At 36.6% G+C, this 21,076-nt stretch overlaps 2 protein-coding genes across 11 annotated transcripts in view; one reads left to right on the forward strand and one right to left on the reverse strand.

Moving 5' to 3' along the window:
* LOC126952183 (uncharacterized) overlaps nt 1–21,076 on the forward strand; it is a 75,726-nt gene that overhangs the window by 26,299 nt on the left and 28,351 nt on the right. Inside the window, exon 2 of the mRNA XM_050786595.1 lies at nt 1,893–2,035. Within this exon, the coding sequence (XP_050642552.1) occupies nt 1,893–2,035 (143 nt within the window). The remainder of the gene's footprint in view (nt 1–1,892; nt 2,036–21,076) is intronic.
* USP45 (ubiquitin specific peptidase 45) overlaps nt 1–21,076 on the reverse strand; it is an 82,558-nt gene that overhangs the window by 18,234 nt on the left and 43,248 nt on the right. For 6 of the 10 annotated variants that reach the window (XM_050786576.1, XM_050786577.1, XM_050786575.1 and 3 more), the window contains exons 9-13: nt 20,402–20,489; nt 12,672–12,753; nt 10,471–10,562; nt 8,907–8,963; nt 8,433–8,576 (exon numbers count right to left, since the gene is read on the reverse strand). In XM_050786576.1, coding sequence (XP_050642533.1) covers nt 8,433–8,576; nt 8,907–8,963; nt 10,471–10,562; nt 12,672–12,753; nt 20,402–20,489 — 463 coding nt within the window. Of the gene's footprint in view, nt 1–8,432; nt 8,577–8,906; nt 8,964–10,470; nt 10,563–12,671; nt 12,754–17,482; nt 17,601–20,401; nt 20,490–21,076 lie in introns of those variants that run through there. The other 4 variants (XM_050786579.1, XM_050786582.1, XR_007724816.1 and 1 more) reach the window with 4 other exon arrangements.

Here is a 21,076-nt window from a genome sequence, read left to right on the forward strand (position 1 = left end):
AGCTTGCAGTGAGCTGAGACTGCGCCACTGTACTCCAGCCTGGGCAAGACAGCGAGACTCAGTCTCAAAAAAAAAAAAAAAAAAAAAAAAAAAAAAAAGGTTGATCTTCTGAAAGTAGAGTGTAGAATGATAGATATCAGAGGCTTAGAAGAGAGTGAATGAGGGTGTCGTGGAGGAGCTAAAAAGAGAGGTACGTTAGTTGAGTACAAAGAGTTAGAAGGAATAGTTCTAATGTTCCATAGAACAGTATGGTAACTACAGTTAACAACAATAGATTATATATTTCAAGGTAGCTAAAAGAGAAAATCTGAAATGTGCTCATTGCAAAGAAATGATAAATGCTTAAGGTAACTGATATCCCAAATACCCTCACTTGATCACAATACATTCTATATACATGTATCAAAATATCACATATACATCATAAATATGTACAAATATTATGTACCAAAATTATTAATGGTCAATGGAAAAATATAGACCCATACAGGTTTTTAGTAACTTGTCCAAGATCATATAACTAATAAAAATAGCTGTGTCCAGAATCCAATTAATCTCATTTCTAATTGAATAGTTTCCAAACTCAGGTGATTATCAGACTCACCTAAGAGGGCTTGCTTTAAAAGATACGTATCCGAGGCATTACCACTAAGAAATTCCCATTAATGATGTCTGAGGTTGGGTATGAGAATTTGTTTGAATAGACAGGTGATTCTCATGATCAGCTGGTCTGAGGAACTTTTGAATGAGACTATTCTATCTATCCTTTTTATCCTCCTGCTCCCAGTGAAATATAAAAGTACCCATTCCCATCCTTGTTTTTTGCTTAGTGGACATATGATGGATTTAATCCACTAAAAATATCCTAAGTTTATAACGTAAATTAGGATCAAAGATTAAGTCTATTTTGAAAAAATAACCAAAACTACATGGGAGAAAGCTTACTATCAAAGAAGTGATACAGGATAGAAGAGTATGATTCTGGAACTAGACTGCCCGGATTCAAATTTAAGTTCTCCAATTTACTAGCTGGGTGATGTTGAAAAAATTACTTGACATCTCAGTATTCCAGTTTCCTCACCCATAAAGCGAAAGCACCAGCCCACATTGGGTTGTCATGGTGGTTAAATGAGACAGTATGTAGAAAAGCCCACAGAGCAGTGCCTAGCCCATAGTAAGCAGCATAACTACCAGCTATTATTATTATTATATTATTATTATTTTGAGACAGAATCTCACTCTGTCGCCCAGGCTGGAGTGCAGTAGCACGATCTCGGCTCACTGCAACCTCCACCTCCTGGGTTCAGGCAATTCTCCTGCCTCAACCTCCCGAGTAGCTAGGACTACAGGTGTGTGCCACCATGACTGGCTAATTTTTTGTATTTTTAGTAGAGATAGGGTTTCACTGTGTTAGCCAGGATGGTCTCCACTCCGGACCTCGTGATCCGCCTGCCTCGGCCTCCCAAAGTGCTGGGATTACAGGCGTGAGCCACCGTGCTCAGCCAGTATCAGCTATTATTATTGGCGGCAATCATGAGAATGAGCTCAGTGGTTTCCCTAAACACCATCCATGTACAAAGCACTGAACTAGGCACCTGACACATAGTGGCAAGAAGGACAGACTCAGTTCCTGTTTGCAGATCCTACAATCCATCCCAATAGAAGTATGGTAAAACATAAGTTCAAGTCAGCAGGGGGCAGTATACCTGGTTAAGAACATGGTCCTTGTTTAACCTGTCTGAATCTCCATTTCTGCCATAGGCTACCTGTATGATCTTAGGCATGTTATTTAATCCATCTCTTGACTCAATATAATTGGTGTAAATAACTGAAAACAGTGATCATGACATAATTAAGAACTCAAATGTTAGGTACAATTTTTGTTATGACAGGAGAAATACAGTGCTATAGAAAGCCAGAGGAAAAGAACTAATCCAGAATTGAGTGGATCAGAGAAATATGCAGAAATTGAGCAGAGGCTACAGGAGGAGAATGGGACTGTTCCTGGCAGAAGAAACAGTTCAAAGGCCCACAGGTGAGACAAAGAACAAGAAATTAGGGAAGTCTAGCTAGAAAATGAGTACAAATGTTGGGAGGTGAGAAGGACAGACAAAAATTAACCAGATGCACGTAAGTCACAGACTTGTTTGTGTGTTTTGAACAGCAATGAGATTTCTTTTTTCAAGTTTTATTTTAGGTTCAGGGTATATGTGCAGGTTTGTTGTAAAGGTAAATTTGTGTCACAGGGGTTATACAAATTATTTCTTCACCCAGGTACTAAGCCTAGTATCTGATATTATTTTTTCTGATCATCTCCCTCCTCCTATCCTGCATCCTCCAGTAGGCCCTAGTGTCTTTGTTCCCTTGCGTCCAAGTGTACTCTATGTTTAGCTCCCACTTATAGGTGAGAACATGTGGTATTTGGTTTTCTGTTCCTATGTGAGTTTGCTAATGACAATAGCCTCCAGCTCCATCCACGTTCCTGTAAAAGGCAAGATTTTATTCTTTTTTATGGCTGCATAGTATTCCATGGTCTATATGTACAACATTTTCTTATCCAAACTGTCATTGATCAGCATTTAGGTTGATTCCATGTCTTTGCTATTGTGAATAGTGCTGCAATGAACATTCACATACATGTGTTTTTATGGTGAAATGATTTATATTCCTTCAGGTATATATCCAGTAATGGAAATGCTGGGTCAAATGGTAGTTCTGTTTTTAGCTCTCTGAGGAATAGCCATACTGCTTTCCACAATGGTTGAGCTAATTTATACTTCTATCAACAGTGTATAAGCATTCCCTTTTCTCTGCAGCCTCGCCAGCATTTGTTATTTTTTGACTTTTTAGTAACAGCATTCTGACTGGTGTGACATGGTATCTCACTGTGGTTTTAATTTGCATTGCCCTAATCAGTGATGTTGAGTTTTTCTTATGCCTGTTGGCTTGATTCTGAGGGCTACAAGGAATAGGAATAAGATGACCAATTTTGTATTTTAGAAATATTGCTCTGTCTGCAATGTGGAGCGCCAAATGGTGGTGGGGAAAGGGGAGAGGAGTGGGGTCTAGGGAAACAAAAAATTAAGCAGGTGGCTACATTATAATTCCCTATCTTTTCTCTCAGACCTTTGGGTAGTGCTTTTTTTTTTGCCTCACATAATTTTCCAATAAAAAATATCTAGTCATGGTTTCCTTTCACTATTTTTTAAACCTTCTAAAATATTCAGTCTAGATCTTTTGCCTTTCCACCAGTGCTAACTTTCATTTGTATTCACATTACTATATCTTGGTTTTAATTCTTTTTTCCTCACCTGATGCTTCTTTATCATCCTTCATATTAAACTTTGTTCAGTTTTAAATGAGATAACAGTAGTATAATTTAGCAAAGAGAAGAAGTGAAAAACTCAATTTACTATCAAATCAGTACTTGTACCTCTATTATTAAAAGATGCAAGGAGCTTCTCTTTTTGTTACAGACACTAAGTAGAGGGGAAAAGCCCACTTTTAAACTTTAAAAATATAAGAAATGAAAATGATCAAAGGGGAAATATATGACCTTCTCTGAGTGTTTCCAAAATTCCCAATAGTAAATTGAGCCAACACCACATGATAAACAAAAATATCCTTGCAACTGTTTTACTTGGACTTTAAAACTACTAAGTATCTATTCAATTTAATCCTTAAAAAAATTTACATAGGTTAAGTTGCCATTTTCTCAGATACTTCTGTATAATACCTTGAGCAATTTAGCACCTAGGAAAAATGGTAAAATCAGGTAAGATCCCTTTGAATACAGGGTTTTCCTCAAATCTATTTTTAAGTATATTGATAGATACTGTAACTACACCAGTATTCTTTTGGTGACTGGTCTGATTGGTAAAAGAACAAAGATTGAAATTTTCCTAATTTCTTCCATGTAAATAAGAGGACTGTGATTTTCTGAATATAACCCCAATGATGAGAAGCACAACACACGTTTCAGGAATTCCATAATAACATCTTTTATAATAACTAAAAAGAAAACAGGAAATAAGATGGAACACAAAAATTATTCAATTAAAACCAAAAGTGCGTGAAAAGTAGAAACAGAAATAAAGAACAGATGGGATAAATAGAAAAAAAACAGCAAGATTCTGGTCTTATAATTGAATGCAAGAGCTGAGCCTCAAAGAGCTTAATTGGCAAAAGGCTGCGCAGCTAACAGGTGGTGAGAACCAAGGTTTATGTAAATTGCACCAGAGCACAGTGCACTTCTGATTCTGGCAGAAGTATTAAAGTTTTATGAAATAAAAAAAAATTTCATAAAACTAATATACTTATGTGTTGAAGTGGCTCAGAGAATTGAACTTTTGGATTTCTTTCTGAACTAATGAGCTGAGGCAGGATTTTAAATAAGGATATCAATTTGAGATTTCCCAGTCCCTACAATTATTCAATCAGCATGATGGTTTTTTAAAAAGCTGTGGGGAGGGGAAAGAAGGGAAGAAAAATAGCCTACGGAATAGACTTCACATGGTATCTTTTGGTAGCCATTTGTTGCAGCTCATTTTACCTTAGATTTTGGTTTAAAAAGGACGTCTATATATGCCTATGGCTATTTACTGTGTTTATGTATCTGCTTCCTGTTACTATTTTTTCTGTATTTAGGCCAGAAATTGACATATTCATTTTATAGTGTTTTATTTAACTGGATTATTTGCCTGTTATCAGCAAGCAAAAGAAAATGCACTTTTTCAGCCAGGCGCGGTGGCTCAAGCCTGTAATCCCAGCACTTTGGGAGGCCGAGACGGGTGGATCACGAGGTCAGGAGATCAAGACCATCCTGGCTAACACGGTGAAACCCCATCTCTACTAAAAAATACAAAAAACTAGCCAGGCGTGGTGGCGGGTGCCTGTAGTTCCAGCTACTGGGGAGGCTGAGGCAGGAGAATGGCGTAAACCCAGGAGGAGGCGCTTGCAGTGAGGTGAGATCTGGCCACTGCACTCCAGCCTGGGCGACAGAGGGAGACTCCGTCTCAAAAAAAAAAAAAAAAAAAAAAAAAAAAGAAAGAAAATGCACTTTTTCAAGGTACTCAGAGATAACATCTTCCAACTTGAGGGCAACATTTTCTCAGCTAATTTCACTATTATTTTTATGTAATTATTTTATCATTCTTCATATTAAGTTTTTGTGTGATTTTAGATAACTAATATAATTTGGCAAAGAAAAAAGGTGAAGAACTCAAAAACCTATGATCAAATCAGTACTTGTACCTCCAGTATAATTTTAAAAGATGTGAGGCGCTTCTATTACTGTAAGAGATTAAAGAGTACTATAAAGAAAAGTTTGTCAAAAATATCTTTTTTTTTTTTTTTTTTTTTGAGACGGAGTCTCACTCTGTCGCCCAGGCTGGAGTGCAGTGGCCGGATCTCAGCTCACTGCAAGCTCCGCCTCCCGGGTTCACGCCATTCTCCTGCCTCAGCCTCCGGAGTAGCTGGGACTACAGGCGCCCGCCACCTCGCCCGGCTAGTTTTTTGTATTTTTTTTAGTAGAGACCGGGTTTCACCGGATTAGCCAGGATGGTCTCGATCTCCTGACCTTGTGATCCGCCCGTTTCGGCCTCCCAAAGTGCTGGGATTACAGGCTTGAGCCACCGCACCCGGCCCAAAAATATCTTTATACTCTTATTAATAGCTTTACTAATCAGCAAAACAAGACTTTATTGATCTTTATAAAACTAGTACTGAAATTAGTTAACTACTGAATCATTCTGGTTCCATGATTAAACTGGTTCTGTAGTTGAACTATTGGAAATAACTTCTAAACATAAACTTCCTAATGAATGAAATACATTTATGTCATTTAAATTTTCGCTTCTTGAATACAGTACCTTAAAGATGTTATTAGAACTGTACTTTTCTAATTTTAGAACCATATGCAAACTTGCACTTTTTCCCATCAAAACCAAAAAAAAGGTAACTCTATTACATAAAAAAAAAATGTTCAATATAGAATAGGTCCAATAAAAAAAGTAACAAAAAAAGTATATGAAAAAAAATTTTTAATAAAGAGTAGGTCCAATTTGTTCAGCACAAGCACAAGTTATACCCATGTGGTGTCCAGATCTTTGAGGTATAGACAGTTTCTATATATCATATATGCATACTCTCAGTTCCTAACCAATATTGTGTGGGAAGTATTTCTCTCATACATTTGGATAGTGAATGTATTAAAACTACTTTGGCCAGTACCACAGAATCTCCTAACTCTTTAAACTAAACAAAAATTTAAAAAAATCACTACACATTTATATTTTAATAACCAGTGTTTTTTAGGGGAATAGCAACACAATTAATGCTTTAACCTTTTCAAACTCCGTAAGATGCTTTTGTTTTATACCATTAGAATAAAGCATATGCTCAAGTTGAATTTAACTGTCCTATATATCTTATGAAGCAAAGTTAGCTTTTATTTAAAGAAAACATGTTGTCCTTTCTGAAGTCTTGTGACTTCTAACATAAGCCTTCTAACAGAGTAAGTTAAATTGAGGCCCAGCGCCGTGGCTCACGCCTGTAATCCCAGCACTTTGGGAGGCCAAGGCAGGTAGATCACTTGAGGTCATCAGGAGTTTGAGACCAGCCCGGCCAACATGATGAAACCCTGTCCTCTACAAAAAGTACAAAAATTAGCCGGGCATGGTGGTGTGCACATGTAGTCCCAGCTACTCGGGAGGCTGAGGCACGAGAATCACTTGAACCTGGGAGGCTGCAGTGAGCTGAGATCATGCCACTGAACTCCAGCCTGGTTGGGCAACAGTGTGAGACTCTGTCTCAAATAAATAAATAAATAAATAAATAAATAAATAAAATTTTAAAAAGAGTAAGTTAAATTTAATGTCAGTTTGCCAAATTAAAACAAATCATTTCATATAAAAAAGTTTTTTCTTTGCTGAAGTATAAGTTCAGATTGATTTCTTTCCATTTTCATGGGATAATACAACAGCCTGGTATGTCCCTAGTGAAATAATAGCTCTAGACATGGTTATCAATGATCACCATTTCATGGAATAATTTTCCATTTTCATGGGATAATTGAACAACCAGGTACGTCCCTAGTAAAATAATAGGTCTAGACAATGGTTATCAATGACTGGTAATATCAAAGAAAGAGAGACATAAAACATTGTGTGCATTTAGTTGATGGAAGTATACACGCCACCACCTAAAAGTCTTCTTGCTAAAAATTAAATAAGTAATTAAATCTGAACCTAACTAGGCCTCTAGATCTGAATGTCTCAGAGGGGAAATAAAGGTGACAGAGGAACCTGTTAACACTATGCTGCTGAAAAAAAGGACCTGATTTCTTCAGCAAATCAACTGCAAAAGAGGAAAAAGAGGGAGAGGGAACCTGTAGATGAAAAGAGATTTAAGAGACACAGCAATCATTGGGAGGCTGAGGCGGGTGGATCATGAGGTCAGGAGTTCAAGACCAGCCTGACCAACATGGTGAAACCCAGTATCTACTAAAAATACAGAAATTAGCTGGGTGTGGTGACATGCACCTGTACTCCCAGCTACTCAGGAGGCTGAGGCAGAAGAATTGCTTGAACCCAGGAGGCAGAGGTTGCAGTGAGCCAAGATCACACCACCTGGGCAACAGAGCGAGATTCCATCTCAAAAAAAAAAGACACTGCAATCTATAGACCTCTTTTAAATCCTAAAATCCAAACTTTAGAAAGCGAAAGAAAAAACTGAGTACTTATGAGACAACTGCAGAAATTTAAATAATGACTGAATCCTTATTTATTTATAATGAATTAATATTTTTGATATGATAATGGTACTGTGGTTTTTGTTTTTTAAAAGAGTATCTCTCTGTTAGTGCTGGGCGCAGTGGCTCACTCCCGTAATACCAGCACTTTGGTAGGCCGAGGCGGGCGGATCACCTGAGGTCAGGAGTTCGAGACTAGCCTGACCAACATGGTGAAACCCTGTCTCTACTAAAAATACAAAATTAGCCAGGCGTGGTGGCACATGCCTGCAATCCCAGCTACTCAGGAGGCTGAGGCAGGAGAACTGCTTGAACCTAGCAGGTGGAGGCTGCAGTGAGCCGAGATTACGCCATTGCACTCCAGTCTAGGAAACAAGAACAAAACTCCGTCTTAAAACGAAACAAAACAAAACTCTCTTTTAGAGATACACATTGAAGTATATGATATATTTGGGATTTATTTCAAAAATAATCTGGGATTATCCAAAAATAGTCTGGGATGGGAGGAAAGGGAGGATGTGGGATATATATAGTGTACAAGTAGCCAAGTTGATAATTATGAAGCCAAAAAAATGGGTACATAAGAGTTTATTACACTATATTCTCTACTTTTAGATGTGCTTGAAACTTTTGTTAAAAAACTGTTAAAAAACAGACATCTAACAAATGCTCATGGTCTTACCTTATCTTTAGATGAAGAATGCTTCTTGGCAGCTCTAGGTTGATGAATATTTTCTACAGTAACATTGCCATTGTATCGATCATGATTTGTCTCTCGTAAACTTCTATATTTATTCATTCTTCCCAAAAGCAAAGGTTTTGAAACCTATGTAAATGCCACGTACAGAACACAAAACCTCTTTAGCAAATAAATTCTGGATGTCCTCATCTTAAAATTTTTAACTGATTTGAAATACAAAAAATTAAATTCTCAAAATAAAAGTGTTTAAGAGTTTAAATTCCTTGAGAATAAAAACCGTATCATACTTTATGCATACTTACACAAACCCCCAAATCAGACTCAATTACAAATACAAACTCAATTATATATAAAAAATAATGACTCTCAGATATCTGGTAATATACTCAACAAATGTTTAAATAAATGATTAAATGTTCTTCACAAAAGCTTCATCATTAGTTTTCTTCTCCTTACCCTTTCTTCAATTATAGGAAGTGAAATATCAATGAACGGATCTTTCACCGTGGAGATCTTAAAAGGAAAACACATTGAAAACTTCAGTTAGAATTCTAACCTAAACACATAGTTTTGTAACTTCCTGGGCAACCTAATATTTTACATCAAAACATGTTCCTGAAAAAAATAGCGATTTAATTGGGTATTGCAGCACATTGTTAATCGAAACAAGATATTCTCAAACATCACTGAACGTGATCCAATTGAACTTTATATTACTGTCAATATGGCCTGTAATATTTAAAATAACTTCAAAATAAACTGTTTAATAAAACAGATTAAAGAGACTAGACATTTTTGGTGAGCTTAGGGCTGTAACATAAGTAAACTATGAAATGTTAAGAAAAAGCCATGAAAAAAAGCAGAGAGCTTGGCTGTGTTTTATAGATTCTTTAAGATAATTCTGTTTTAAAAGATGCTCTCTATCTTGTGAGAGAGAAATCAACTTCTGTGTTGAATAGTCTAGAAACTTAAATAATCATGATCACACATTCTGTGTTTCAATATGACAGGCTAGAATGAGATATAATTTATAATCCTGCTTCTTTAAGGCTACAGAACACAGAAAAATACTCCATAATCTGGGACAGGAAAATGAATAAAGGATCCTTTTACTATTAAAATCTAACAGAAATTTAAACCTATCATACTCTAAGTCATACACTTACAGAAATATTCCTTACCAAGCAATTGAAAATCTATAAAAAATTCATACATGCTTTAAGTTGTTAAAGATGGCATTCAAAATAAAAATTATTAAATTCAAAGTGAGTGAAGTCTACACAAAAATCTTTAATACGTCATATAAACTTAAAATCAAATGTGATATAACCACCCTAAATTATGTTAATACATTAAATTATTTATATTGGAATTACTTTTTTTTTTGAAGCTGTGTCTCGCTCTGTTGCCCAGGCTGTAGTGCAGTAGCGCAATCTCGGCTCACTGCAACCCCACCTCCTGGGTTCAAGTGATTCTCTTGCCTCAGCCTCCTGAGTCATTGGGACCATAGGCTCCCACCACCATGCCTGGCTAATTGTTTTGTATTTTTTTAAGTAGAGACAGGGTTTCACCATGTTGGCCAGGCTGGTCTTGAATTCCTGACCTCAAGTGATCTGCCGGCCTTGGCCTCCCAAAGTACTGGGATTATAAGCATAAGCCACTGCCCCCAGTCTGGAATTACACTTTAGGGCACTGCAATGTAACATAGTTAGTTACTCTCTTCACAGAAGTTTTTCTCTCAAACAGAGAGCTAATGAATTTCAGTATATTAAGATAAGCTAAAACTGCCTCATAGGTGTGTCATGAGGAAAAATAACACAAAACATATTCACTTTTAAAAATATATAAATTACCACATTTACTTTCTAGGAGTATAGCGTATAAAAAGACTTTCAAGAATTATGTAATCATCTGTCACAAATTTTAAAAATGACTGCCAACAATTATATGTGAAAGAAAATATAATAAAAATGATGTGATTGTAATCCATTCCATGTGAATTGAATTCTAAAGTACCTACATTTGCACATTCTTCACACATGACCGTGCTAGTTAATTCACCAATAAAGATCCGATCTATGAAGTTCATTTTCACACCTTCTTTTCCATATGCTGTAAAAATCATACTTTTTAATGCAAAAAACATGTCAACCATCCATCTAGCAGTATAACAGGCTATCTTCTGGTTATTCAAAAGTAATCTGAATAAGATATTCTGTACTATATTTAATAATATATTTTACTATACATACAATATTCCAATGTCTTTCTCCTTTACAATTTTGTAGCAGATTTATGACTATCAACTATTTTAGTCTCCAAGAAATAATGAACTGTTCTTAAACTTAATAGGTAAAACAAAACAATAACCACTATTCCTACCACACCTCAACCACTCCCATTAAAACTTAAAAAATCTCATGTCTAACCAGAAGTACACAGAAGAATGGAAAAGGAGATTATGCTATCAGGACTACGGATGCCAGGATCATGGCTACGAAAATAACAGAGTATCGTAAAACGCAAGTGTAAGGAATTAACATAGGCAATTAAGAACTCAGTTAAGAACATGGTTATATTTTTAAAAGTTAAAATTATTCTGCTCAGGAAATATTTATAAATTAAAAAAAACATTCTTATGACTTGCTTTAAAATAACCTGAGGTTGGCCGGGCACGGTGGCTCAAGCCTGTAATCCCAGCGCTTTGGGAGGCCGAGGCGGGCGGATCACGAGGTCAGGAGATTGAGACCATCCTGGCTAACATGGTGAAACCCCGTCTCTACTAAAAATACAAAAAACATTAGCCGGGCGTGGCGGCGGGCGCTTGTAGTCCCAGCTACTCCGGAGGCTGAGGCAGGAGAATGGAGTGAACCCAGGAGGCGGAGCTTGCAGTGAGCCGAGATGGCGCCACTGCACTCCCGTCTGGGGGACAGAGCGAGACTTCGTCTCAAAAAAAAAAAATACAACCTGAGGTTGGGAGAAAATAGATTAAACATAAACCATGAATGCAGTTTAAGTTGGGTGACAGATATAAAAGGGCTGCATTATACTATTCTCTCTACTTTAATAAAAATTTGAAACTTGCCATCATAAGCCATGGGAGGAAAAAGTACATTAACAAACCTATTCACCCCTCTTTCAGACTTATTTTTTGAGCCTCTATCTTCAAGTTTCATACAAACAATATTTAAAATCATTTAAAGTATTAGAGCACTGAATGACAGAAAACATATCTGAATATATCAACAAACATTAATTAAAATTGTATTTAAAAATACTATAATAATAAAGATGTTTCATCAAGAAAAACTATAAGCGATTGGAAATAGAGATTACAAAACTGGAAAAGGGGAAAGAAAAACTGGGTTGTTATTCTAAATATCCACGAGATGGCACTATCTCAACACAAAAGAACAAAGCATACTTGAGCAGCTACAGTTTAAAAAAATCTTGAACCTATTAAGGGGTTCAATAAAGTGCAGAGTAACAATGTGTGTATGTTTGTAAATTATAGACCCGTAGTACATACATTATAAAACCACAAAAACAAAAGTTAGGAAAAAAATACAAATAATATTTTAAAATATCTTCTAAAAATTACTTCATGCTAACATTAGTTAGCATCTCAATGCAGAATATACACTTAGGGCAAGGTATATAAACCCACACTGTAGTATTGATAATGATAAATAACCAACTTTGATTAGCTAATCATCATTTGGAGCTCATATTTTTACGGATGAATAGCAAACACTAGGAGTAGGCAAAGTGCACTTACACTTGTAGCACTGTCTTCAATAAACGGTTTATTTGCAGGAGTCTTTGGAGCACTTAAGCATTTTGTCTAGCTACATCTTAAAAAAATCCATAAATCCATTGATCCAAACACATGTCAAATGATACAATATAATAAATATGAACTTTCAAGTGTGGTTGCTACTTTCAACAACCTTTCAAGTTTCCCTTAGAACACCTCACATAAAGGTATCAGTGTCAATCTGTATACATGGTATTAGCTTTATTTTTATAAATTCACATGAATACATTCTAGCATTTTCTATGTTCCACTAAAGTATTTTTCAGACATTGCAGCAACTACGCCCTCCTTTTAAAGCCACTACTTTGGTGTATTAGTTCACATAATGCTCAGTTCTTTTTCCAACTAAAATAAAAATTTAATATTTTCTTACAGAAAAAAGTTTTAACAAAGAGTCAACATACCTTTGACTTTTTTTCTAGTTTCATCATCAGCAGTTTTAGTAGTTGGGTTGTTAAATGCTTTTAGAATGCTAGCTTGTATTCGCTGTAAAACAAAGTTAATAGATTCTGGTCTAGTAATAGTTAACTCAAGCCTCATCCTCCTAATAAAAGAAGGCTTAGAGTAAATTCATTTGCCCTCTTTCTTCCTTCTCCCTGTCTCTAAAATGACACTTCTTAATTAGAACCAAAAAAGAAAATAGACCATATGAAATTTATTGTCTATGAAGACCTTTCTATATTAAGAAGCTATCAAGCTGGTTACTATAATCTCTATGCTATGTGGACTACCTCATTTATATACACATATAAATAAAGTCCAAACTTATTAATTAATGTCCATAGCAAGAAGAATCTCCCAAATTTTAATTATGGTTTTACTTGAACTTAGTTGTCAATAATGATTTGTCTTCAGCAGCTCTCAGTAAATGTCAAGGTTTATATATTTCTACATCTCTTGTGTATGTTTTAAGAAAGATACAATCTCACAGAAAAGTTTCAGAATAAAACTACATATTCCAAGAATAAAACTTAATAAGTGACCTTTTTACATTAACCATGCCCCTAATTAGTGGATGAATTTTGTCTTCCTAATTCAGATTATGACAGTAGGATGAGGGAAAAGTTTGTTAATTATCTTTCAAAATTTAATTTTTTTTTTTTTTTTTTTTTTTTTTTTTGAGAGAGAGTCTTGTTTTGTTGCCCAGGCTGGAATGCAGTGGTGTGATCACCACCCACTGGAGCTTTGACCTCCCTGGGTTCAAGTGATCCTCCTGCCTCAGCCTCCCAAGTACCTGGGACTATAGGCACACACCACGACACCTGACTAATTTGTTTTAAATTTTTTGTAGAGATGGGGTTTTGCCAAGTTGCCTAGGCTGGTCTTAAGCTCCTGAGCTCGAGCAAGCCACCTGCCTCAGCCTCCCAAAGTGCTGGAATTACAGGCATAAGCTGTCACACCTGGGTTTTCTTGTTTTTTGTTTTTTGTAGAGAGAGGCTCTTCCTATGTTGCCCATCTAATAAATCAGTTTGATATATTAAGTGAAAAAAGACAAAGTACAAAAAGTTATATATATGGTATATGCCACCGTTTGAATAAAGAAAAAAAGAGCATAAAGGAAGAAAGACAAGAACATGGGATGTAAGCAACGGCAAGGCCAAAACACAAGAGAGGCAAAGGGAACTCCCGGGAGCATGGTTAGGAGGAATTCCAGAAGGATATGTGTACATCAGACATGAGAGGTAAAGAACCCAGATTGGAGCAATGAGACTTATGAATCAGACATATTGTCAACACCAAGATTCCCTTCTGCCATTATAACATGCTTTTAATCTAAGAACACAATATATGGAGAAGGAGGTGCTCACATTCTTATTCTTGCTCCATGCCCTGCTGCCTGGATGAGCAGAAGACACTCGTGACCCCTCAGAATTGTTCTGCTGTGTATAATTTATGTTTCTTATGTGTATGATATATGTTTTTTTTAACACATTCTCCTCCAATAATTGTGAAACCGACTTTCACTTATTATTAACTGGCCTGTGATTAACACATTATATTTCCTATAACTGTTTACTGTCCTCCTCAAGCATATTTTGAAAATTAATACAAGGTCAAAACACTTAAATATTTTACAAAGTAGGGGATAAAAGCAAACATAAAGCAATTCATATCGTGTGACACAAGTCCTGAAATACACTTATATACTATGAAGAAATCAAACATTAAAATGTCTCCCAGAAGCTATTAAATACTGAAATAATCTCCAATTCAGACTCAATAAATTTGAAAGTTAATATAATTCAGACATTGTCTAAGCTAAAGTTGACTTTTACGCCTTGAAAAAGAATTTATTGAACTAAAGTAAGCAAATTGGAATTGCGTAAATTCCATGCAGGGGAAATATTTAATGAACTTAAATGAAAAATTCCAATAAATACCAATGTTCACCTGTAAATATTTCATATAATCATACTTTCAAACAACTCAAGAGAAATACTTCTAACTCAACTTAGTCTGTAAATTTATCCTACAATGTAAACATTTTACTAATTCAGACATGATTTTTGATATGATTTAATGAAACTTCGCTATATATCCTGAAATGTCATATCACTCAAAAGAAGCTAAAAAGTTACCAATTCGAGCAGCAGGAAAAAAGCTAAAAACCTGTGATTACACTCTAAAAAGAGTAAAATGAAATTGTTTACATTATTAACTTTTAAATATTAGACTTTTGCTTTTTAATTTCTATCCTAACCATGAATTTATATTCTCTACTCTAAATTGCTTAAAAGTTAAGAGGTAATTCATCAAGTTGAAGAAAATAAATGAGTTTAGGTCCATATACAATAGCTCATTGTTAGGAGTTGTGTTTTGAATAATTTAGGTTAAAAGAAAGATACTTTGGTCAGGGAGCTGTTAATAACTGTAGTACGTAATCAATTAGCAGTATCAAGGTTCAACTATTTCAAATCTCCACCTTGTACTTCAAAAACAAGAATGAGAATAATGTACAGTTTAAGTTAGCTGAGATATTCTGCCTTTAAAATAATTCTAACCAACAATGTATTATAGTAATAAATCTTTAATAAAAAGGTAATATTAATTTATTGACTGCAAATTATAAGGAAAAAACAAAAGAAGCATAAATTTATAAATTAAAAAGACTGCCTTATAAAAGAACTACTTCTAGGAAATTTGATTTTGTACACGAAAAATTTACAATTTCTGCACAAATGATCCCTTAAGTACTATATTCAGCAAGAGTCTATTCCTCAACTTTGTAGTTCAGAAAAGACTTTAATGAAACCATATGAAAGGAGGTCAGTAGTTTTTCATCATTACTAAAAGATTCTGGTGGCAGACATAACATTGTAGCCTTTCTTCAATCAAGAAAACACATGGCAGTGACACACTACAACAACAGCACGATTAACAGCTGTGGAGTTCCCAGGCCAGACAATGCAGCTCCTGCCCCGATAGTCACTGTAGCTGACCGTCAGGACTGTCCTCGCTTATGAAATTGAACAGATCCACAGACTTGACATTTTAATTTTACTGCACCATCTAAAGCTCTCAAATAGTGCAAGAAAGATAAGAGTTTTCAAAACCAACGTGTCCTGCTGTGCTGCCTAAGATACTGTGCATCCCACTGCACCATTATGACCAAACAATAATTTTATTATAACAAAGACTGCTATCAAATTATAGAGGTAAAATAGAAAAAAAAATGACAGGGATATATTTTACTTTTTTTAATAATATCAACAGAAAAAAAAAAAAAAAACCCAAGACATAATTTTAATCCATTCACATGACTTTTAACTTCACTCACTTTTTTTTTTTTTTTTTTTTTTTTTGAGAACGTGTCTCACTCCCTCACCCAGGCTAGAGTGCAGTGCCACGATCTCGGCTCACTGCAACCTCCACCCTCAGTTCAAGCGATTCTCCTGCCTCAGTCTCCTGAGTAGCTAGGATTACAGGCACACGCCACCACGCTTAGCTAATTTTTGTATTTTTAGTAGACACGGGGTTTCACCATGTTGGCCAAGCTGGTCTCAAACTCCTGACCTCCGGTGATCTGCCCACCTCAGCCTTCCAAACTGCTGGGATTACAGGAATGAGCCACCATGCCCAGCCCACTTACATAATTTTAAATTCCATTTAATGATACATGACCACCACATAGTAAACGTATTCCTGCAAACCCCAGGAAAAAAATAACTCTAGCAATTGATAAATCTGAATTAATCTTAAAGTAACTCATATCATCTGTAGGCCCATTTATTGTTTATAATATGAACAGCAACCTGTTCCCACCCTGCCAACATGCATCTACCCCCTCAACAAGAACAGCAATATATCATAATTATTGAATCCGATTTAATACTTTTTCAAATAGTAAAATAATTATGGTTACATTTTAAATAGCAGGCTTAAAAATCATTATTTCTACTGACTACAGATGTCCAAGCATTAAAATTAAACTTCAATCAGCAGTATTTTATAGAATTAGAAACATCATTAGTTTGGGAGTCAGAAAGACTTGAGTTTGAAGCTCAACTCTAAGTATCAGTTCCTAGCTCTAAGAAAATTTGATCAAATACTAACTAGGGGATTATGCTAATATCCTCAATGGTTAACTAATTATAAATCTCTTTTTTTTCTTTTTTAGACACAATGTAGGTAAAATGACACAGTATTATCCTGTCAGTTTATCAGTTTATTCAAATACAACATATTCAAAATAATTGCAAATCACAAAGAAACTAGCTAGTACAACATATAAGAATAATTATTTTGATTTCTTCCCAATTCAAATTCTCAAAAGAAGTTGTGTTTAAGGTTAAGCACATACAACTCATTCAAAAAACGTTCACAGGGAGCCTGGAGTGGCAGCTCATGCCTGTGATCCCAGCACTTTGGGAGGTCAAGGCAGGCAGATTACTTGAGGTCAGGAGTTCGACACCAGCCTGGCCAAAGTAGTAAAACCCTGTCTCTACTAAAAATACAAAAAAAAAAAAAAAAATTAGCCAGGCTTGGTGATATATGTCTGTAATCCCAGCTATTCAAGAGGCTGAGGCTGAGGCAGGAGAATCACTTGACCCCAGGAGGTTGGAGGTTACAGTGAGCCGAGATCACACCACCACACTTCAGCCTAAGCAGCAGAGTAAGACACTGTCTAAATAAATAAATAAGCAAGCCTAGTCAACATAGTGAAACCCCATTTCTACTAAAAGTACAAAAATTAGCTGGGCATGGTGGCACGCACCTGTAATCCCAGCTGCTTGGGAGGCTGAGGCAGGAGAATCACTTGAACCTGGGAGGCAGAGGTTGCAGTGAGCTGAGATCATGCCACTGCACTCCAGGCTGGGTGACAGAGTGAGACCCTGTGTCAAAACAAAAAACAAAAAAAAAACCACACACAAACAAAAATTCACAGAACACCTACTATGTGCAAGGCACACAGGACAGAGACAATACATAATACCATTCCTCAAACAGATCACAATCTAAGAAAGCTGACAGACAGGGACATTAAATAGAAAGTGGTAGCATTTATGATCAATTACATAAAAGTAGAGAAGTGGCAGAAAGGGAATGATACCTCTAAAAGCTGAATTAGCTTAATAAGAAAGTCAATAAACAGATAATTAAAAACGGACAATTAAAAATAGGATTGTGATACGTGACGTTTTGTAGCAGGAGAGAGTAATTAACTCAATCCTTATTTTTAAAGGAAACTTTAAAGAAAATGTTAGAACTCTAATTTTCTCTTCACTGGAAATTGGTCACTGTCAGGCCTCTGAGCCCAAGTTAAGCCATTATATCCCCAGTAACCTGCACGTATACATCCAGATGTCCTGAAGCACCTGAAGATCCACAGACGTGAAAATAGCTTAATTGATGACATTCCACCATTGTGATTTGTTTCTACCCCATCCTAACTGATCAATGTTCTTTATAATCTCCCCCACCCTTAAGCAGTTTCTTTGTAATTCTCCCCACCCTTGAGAATGTACTTTGTGAGATCCACCCCCTGACCCCAAAACATTGCTCTTAACTCCACTGCCTATCCCAAAACCTATAAGAACTCATGATAATCCCATCACCTTTGCTGACTCCTTTTTCGGACTCAGCCCGCCTGCACCCAGGTGAAATAAACAGCCATGTTGCTCACACAAAGCCTGTTTGGTGATCTCTTCACACGGACACGTGAAACAGTCACTAGGAGTAAAGAGACACTGCCACACTACAATTAAAACACAGGATTTTTGTTGTTTTTTGAGGTAGGCCCTTGCTCTGTTGCCCAGGCTGGAGTGCAGCGGTGCGATCACAGCTCACTGCAACCTCCGCCTCTCGGGTTCAAGTGGTTCTCATGCCTCAGTCACCCGAGAAGCTAGGATTACAGGTGTGCACCACCACGCCTGGCCAATTTTTGTGTTTTTAGTAGACACATGGTTTCACCATGTTGACCAGGCTGGTCTGAAATTCCTGAGCTCAAGTGATCCACCCACCTTGGCCTCCCAGAGTGCTGGAATTACAAGCATGAGCCACCATACCCGGCAGAATTTTTTTTTAAAAAAGGAAGGTCAATCATGCCTAGCACTACTTATCACAAGCATGTATGTACTTCACTGAACACTTGGCTGCTTTTATTACATATTACCATATAGATTAAGAAGCATATCTGCCTTGAATGGAAAACAGGTTTTCACCTATTATTCCAGTTATGACTGACAAGGGCTGCCCACAGTGGTGTGCTCAGAAAATAATTCTGGACTGTTAGGAACGATTAACAATGTCTTTTATGAGTAAGAGGGAGGAAAACAGAGAGTGCGTACTGTGTATCTGACATCCTTAATATCTTGCATTTTCTCTGATAAACTGAATCCTATGTGCATAGGAAACCCCTCCCGAGAAGAAGTTGAATTTAACTAATTTAACATTAAAGTTAATAAAGAGCCAATCATTTAGGGGATAGGCCTACAATCAACACTGTTTGGGGAATCTATCCAGTCCATGAGCTATTCCTTTTCTGAGAAATGCTCTCTCATCCAAGAGGCTGGGACTCCTCTCTCCTAGCCACAAACAACTGATCCATGAGTGGAATCTAATCCAACATGGAATAATGAAGTTTCTCTCCACTGGGAATTTAAAAATCAAGAATCATGAATAGCCAATATAGTTTTTACATACATGGAACTATGACATACAAATACTGCTTGGTCTGCATGGAGAAAAATGAAGAAAATTATCTACAGAGCCAGAGAAACTAGGATAAGAAGAAGAATGCTTTCTGGATTCCTGACAGCTTTCCTGTTCCTATATCCCCCAGGAATATCTCCCTGCATCTTAAGATTCCCTATTCTTTTTTTTTTTTTTAAACGGCATTTCACTCTGTCACCCAGGCTGGAGTAGAGTGGCAAGATCTTGGCTCACTGCAACCTCCACCTCCGGGGTTCAAGCGTTTATCTTGCCTCAGCCTCCCAAGTAGCTGGGATTACAGGTGCACGCTACCACATCTGGCTAATTTTTATATTTTTAGTAGAGACAGGGTTTCACCATGTTTCCCAGGCTGGTCTTGAACTCCTGACCTCAGGTGATCCACCTGCCTCAGCCTTCCAAAGTGTTGGGATTACAGGCATGAGCCACCATGCCTGGCCACAATTCCTTTTTACTTAAGCTAGTTTAAATTATTTTATTTACAGCCAAAGGGCATTAACGAAAAAGGACAATAGGGCTGTAAAAGGATAAAGGTGAATATCTTACAGAAGAAAGAAAAATATCTAGAATATTTATTCTAAAAAATTAAATTATTTCTCAACTGTACTTTTAAATTGTAGTAGAAATTTCTTGTTTTTTGTTTGTTTGTTTTTTGAGACACAGTCTTACTCTGTCACCCAGGCTGGAGTAATGCAGTAGCATGACCTCGGCTCACTGCAACCTCTGCCTCCTGAGTTCAAGCAATTCTCATGTCTCAGCCTGCCAAGTAGCTGGAATTACAGGCATGCACCACCATACCCGGCTAATTTTTATGTTTTAGTAGAGAGGAGGTTTCACCATATTGGCTAGGCTGGTCTCAAACTCCTGACCTCAGATGATATACCCCGCCTTGACCCCTCAATACTTCCTTAGTTTTGTATCCTCTTCTTGAAGAGAATATATGATATACGTAAAGAAACCTGACCTTTGTTTCTTCTGTCCTCACTGCATCCAGAAGATAATGAAGAAGCTCCTGACTGTCCTGTTGCTGGAAATCTTTAAATCGAGGTGCCCTGTGATGTAAAGACAAAAGAGGAAAGAAAAAAAGCATAATCATTCCATGGTTCAACACTCTTGTCAAATGCACTTGAAATAGCATATTATTAGCTGGGTGCGGCAGCCTACACCTGTAATCCCAGCACTTTGGGAGGCTGAGGGGCAGATCACTTAAGCTCAGGAGTTCGAGACCAGCCTGGGCAACAAGGCAAAACCCCGTTCTCTACCAAAACACACACCCACACACACAAAATGGCATAAAGACGCAGTTTACTACTTTTCCAACTAAATAGACAAAATGTGATTACTGGTCCAATTAGGGTGTGATCTTAAGTGTGCACTGAGAATATGGCTATCATTTATTAAGCAATTACTACATGTTAAGCACAATACTAGTAGTTTGTCACACGTTCAGGCATAATCCTCCAACAACTTTGTTGGGATGTACTGTTTTCTCCAACTTACACGCGAGGACTCAGCAGTATTGTTTAAATCATTTGCAAGGTCATACGGCTGGCAAATTAACCAGTATTCAAACCCAAGCCACTGTCATTTATTATCTTCCTACCTTAACCAAAAGGAAAGCGAGAGAGTATTTATATTA

Source organism: Macaca thibetana, chromosome 4 (genome assembly GCF_024542745.1).
Source record: "Macaca thibetana thibetana isolate TM-01 chromosome 4, ASM2454274v1, whole genome shotgun sequence".
NCBI lineage: Eukaryota > Metazoa > Chordata > Mammalia > Primates > Cercopithecidae > Macaca > Macaca thibetana.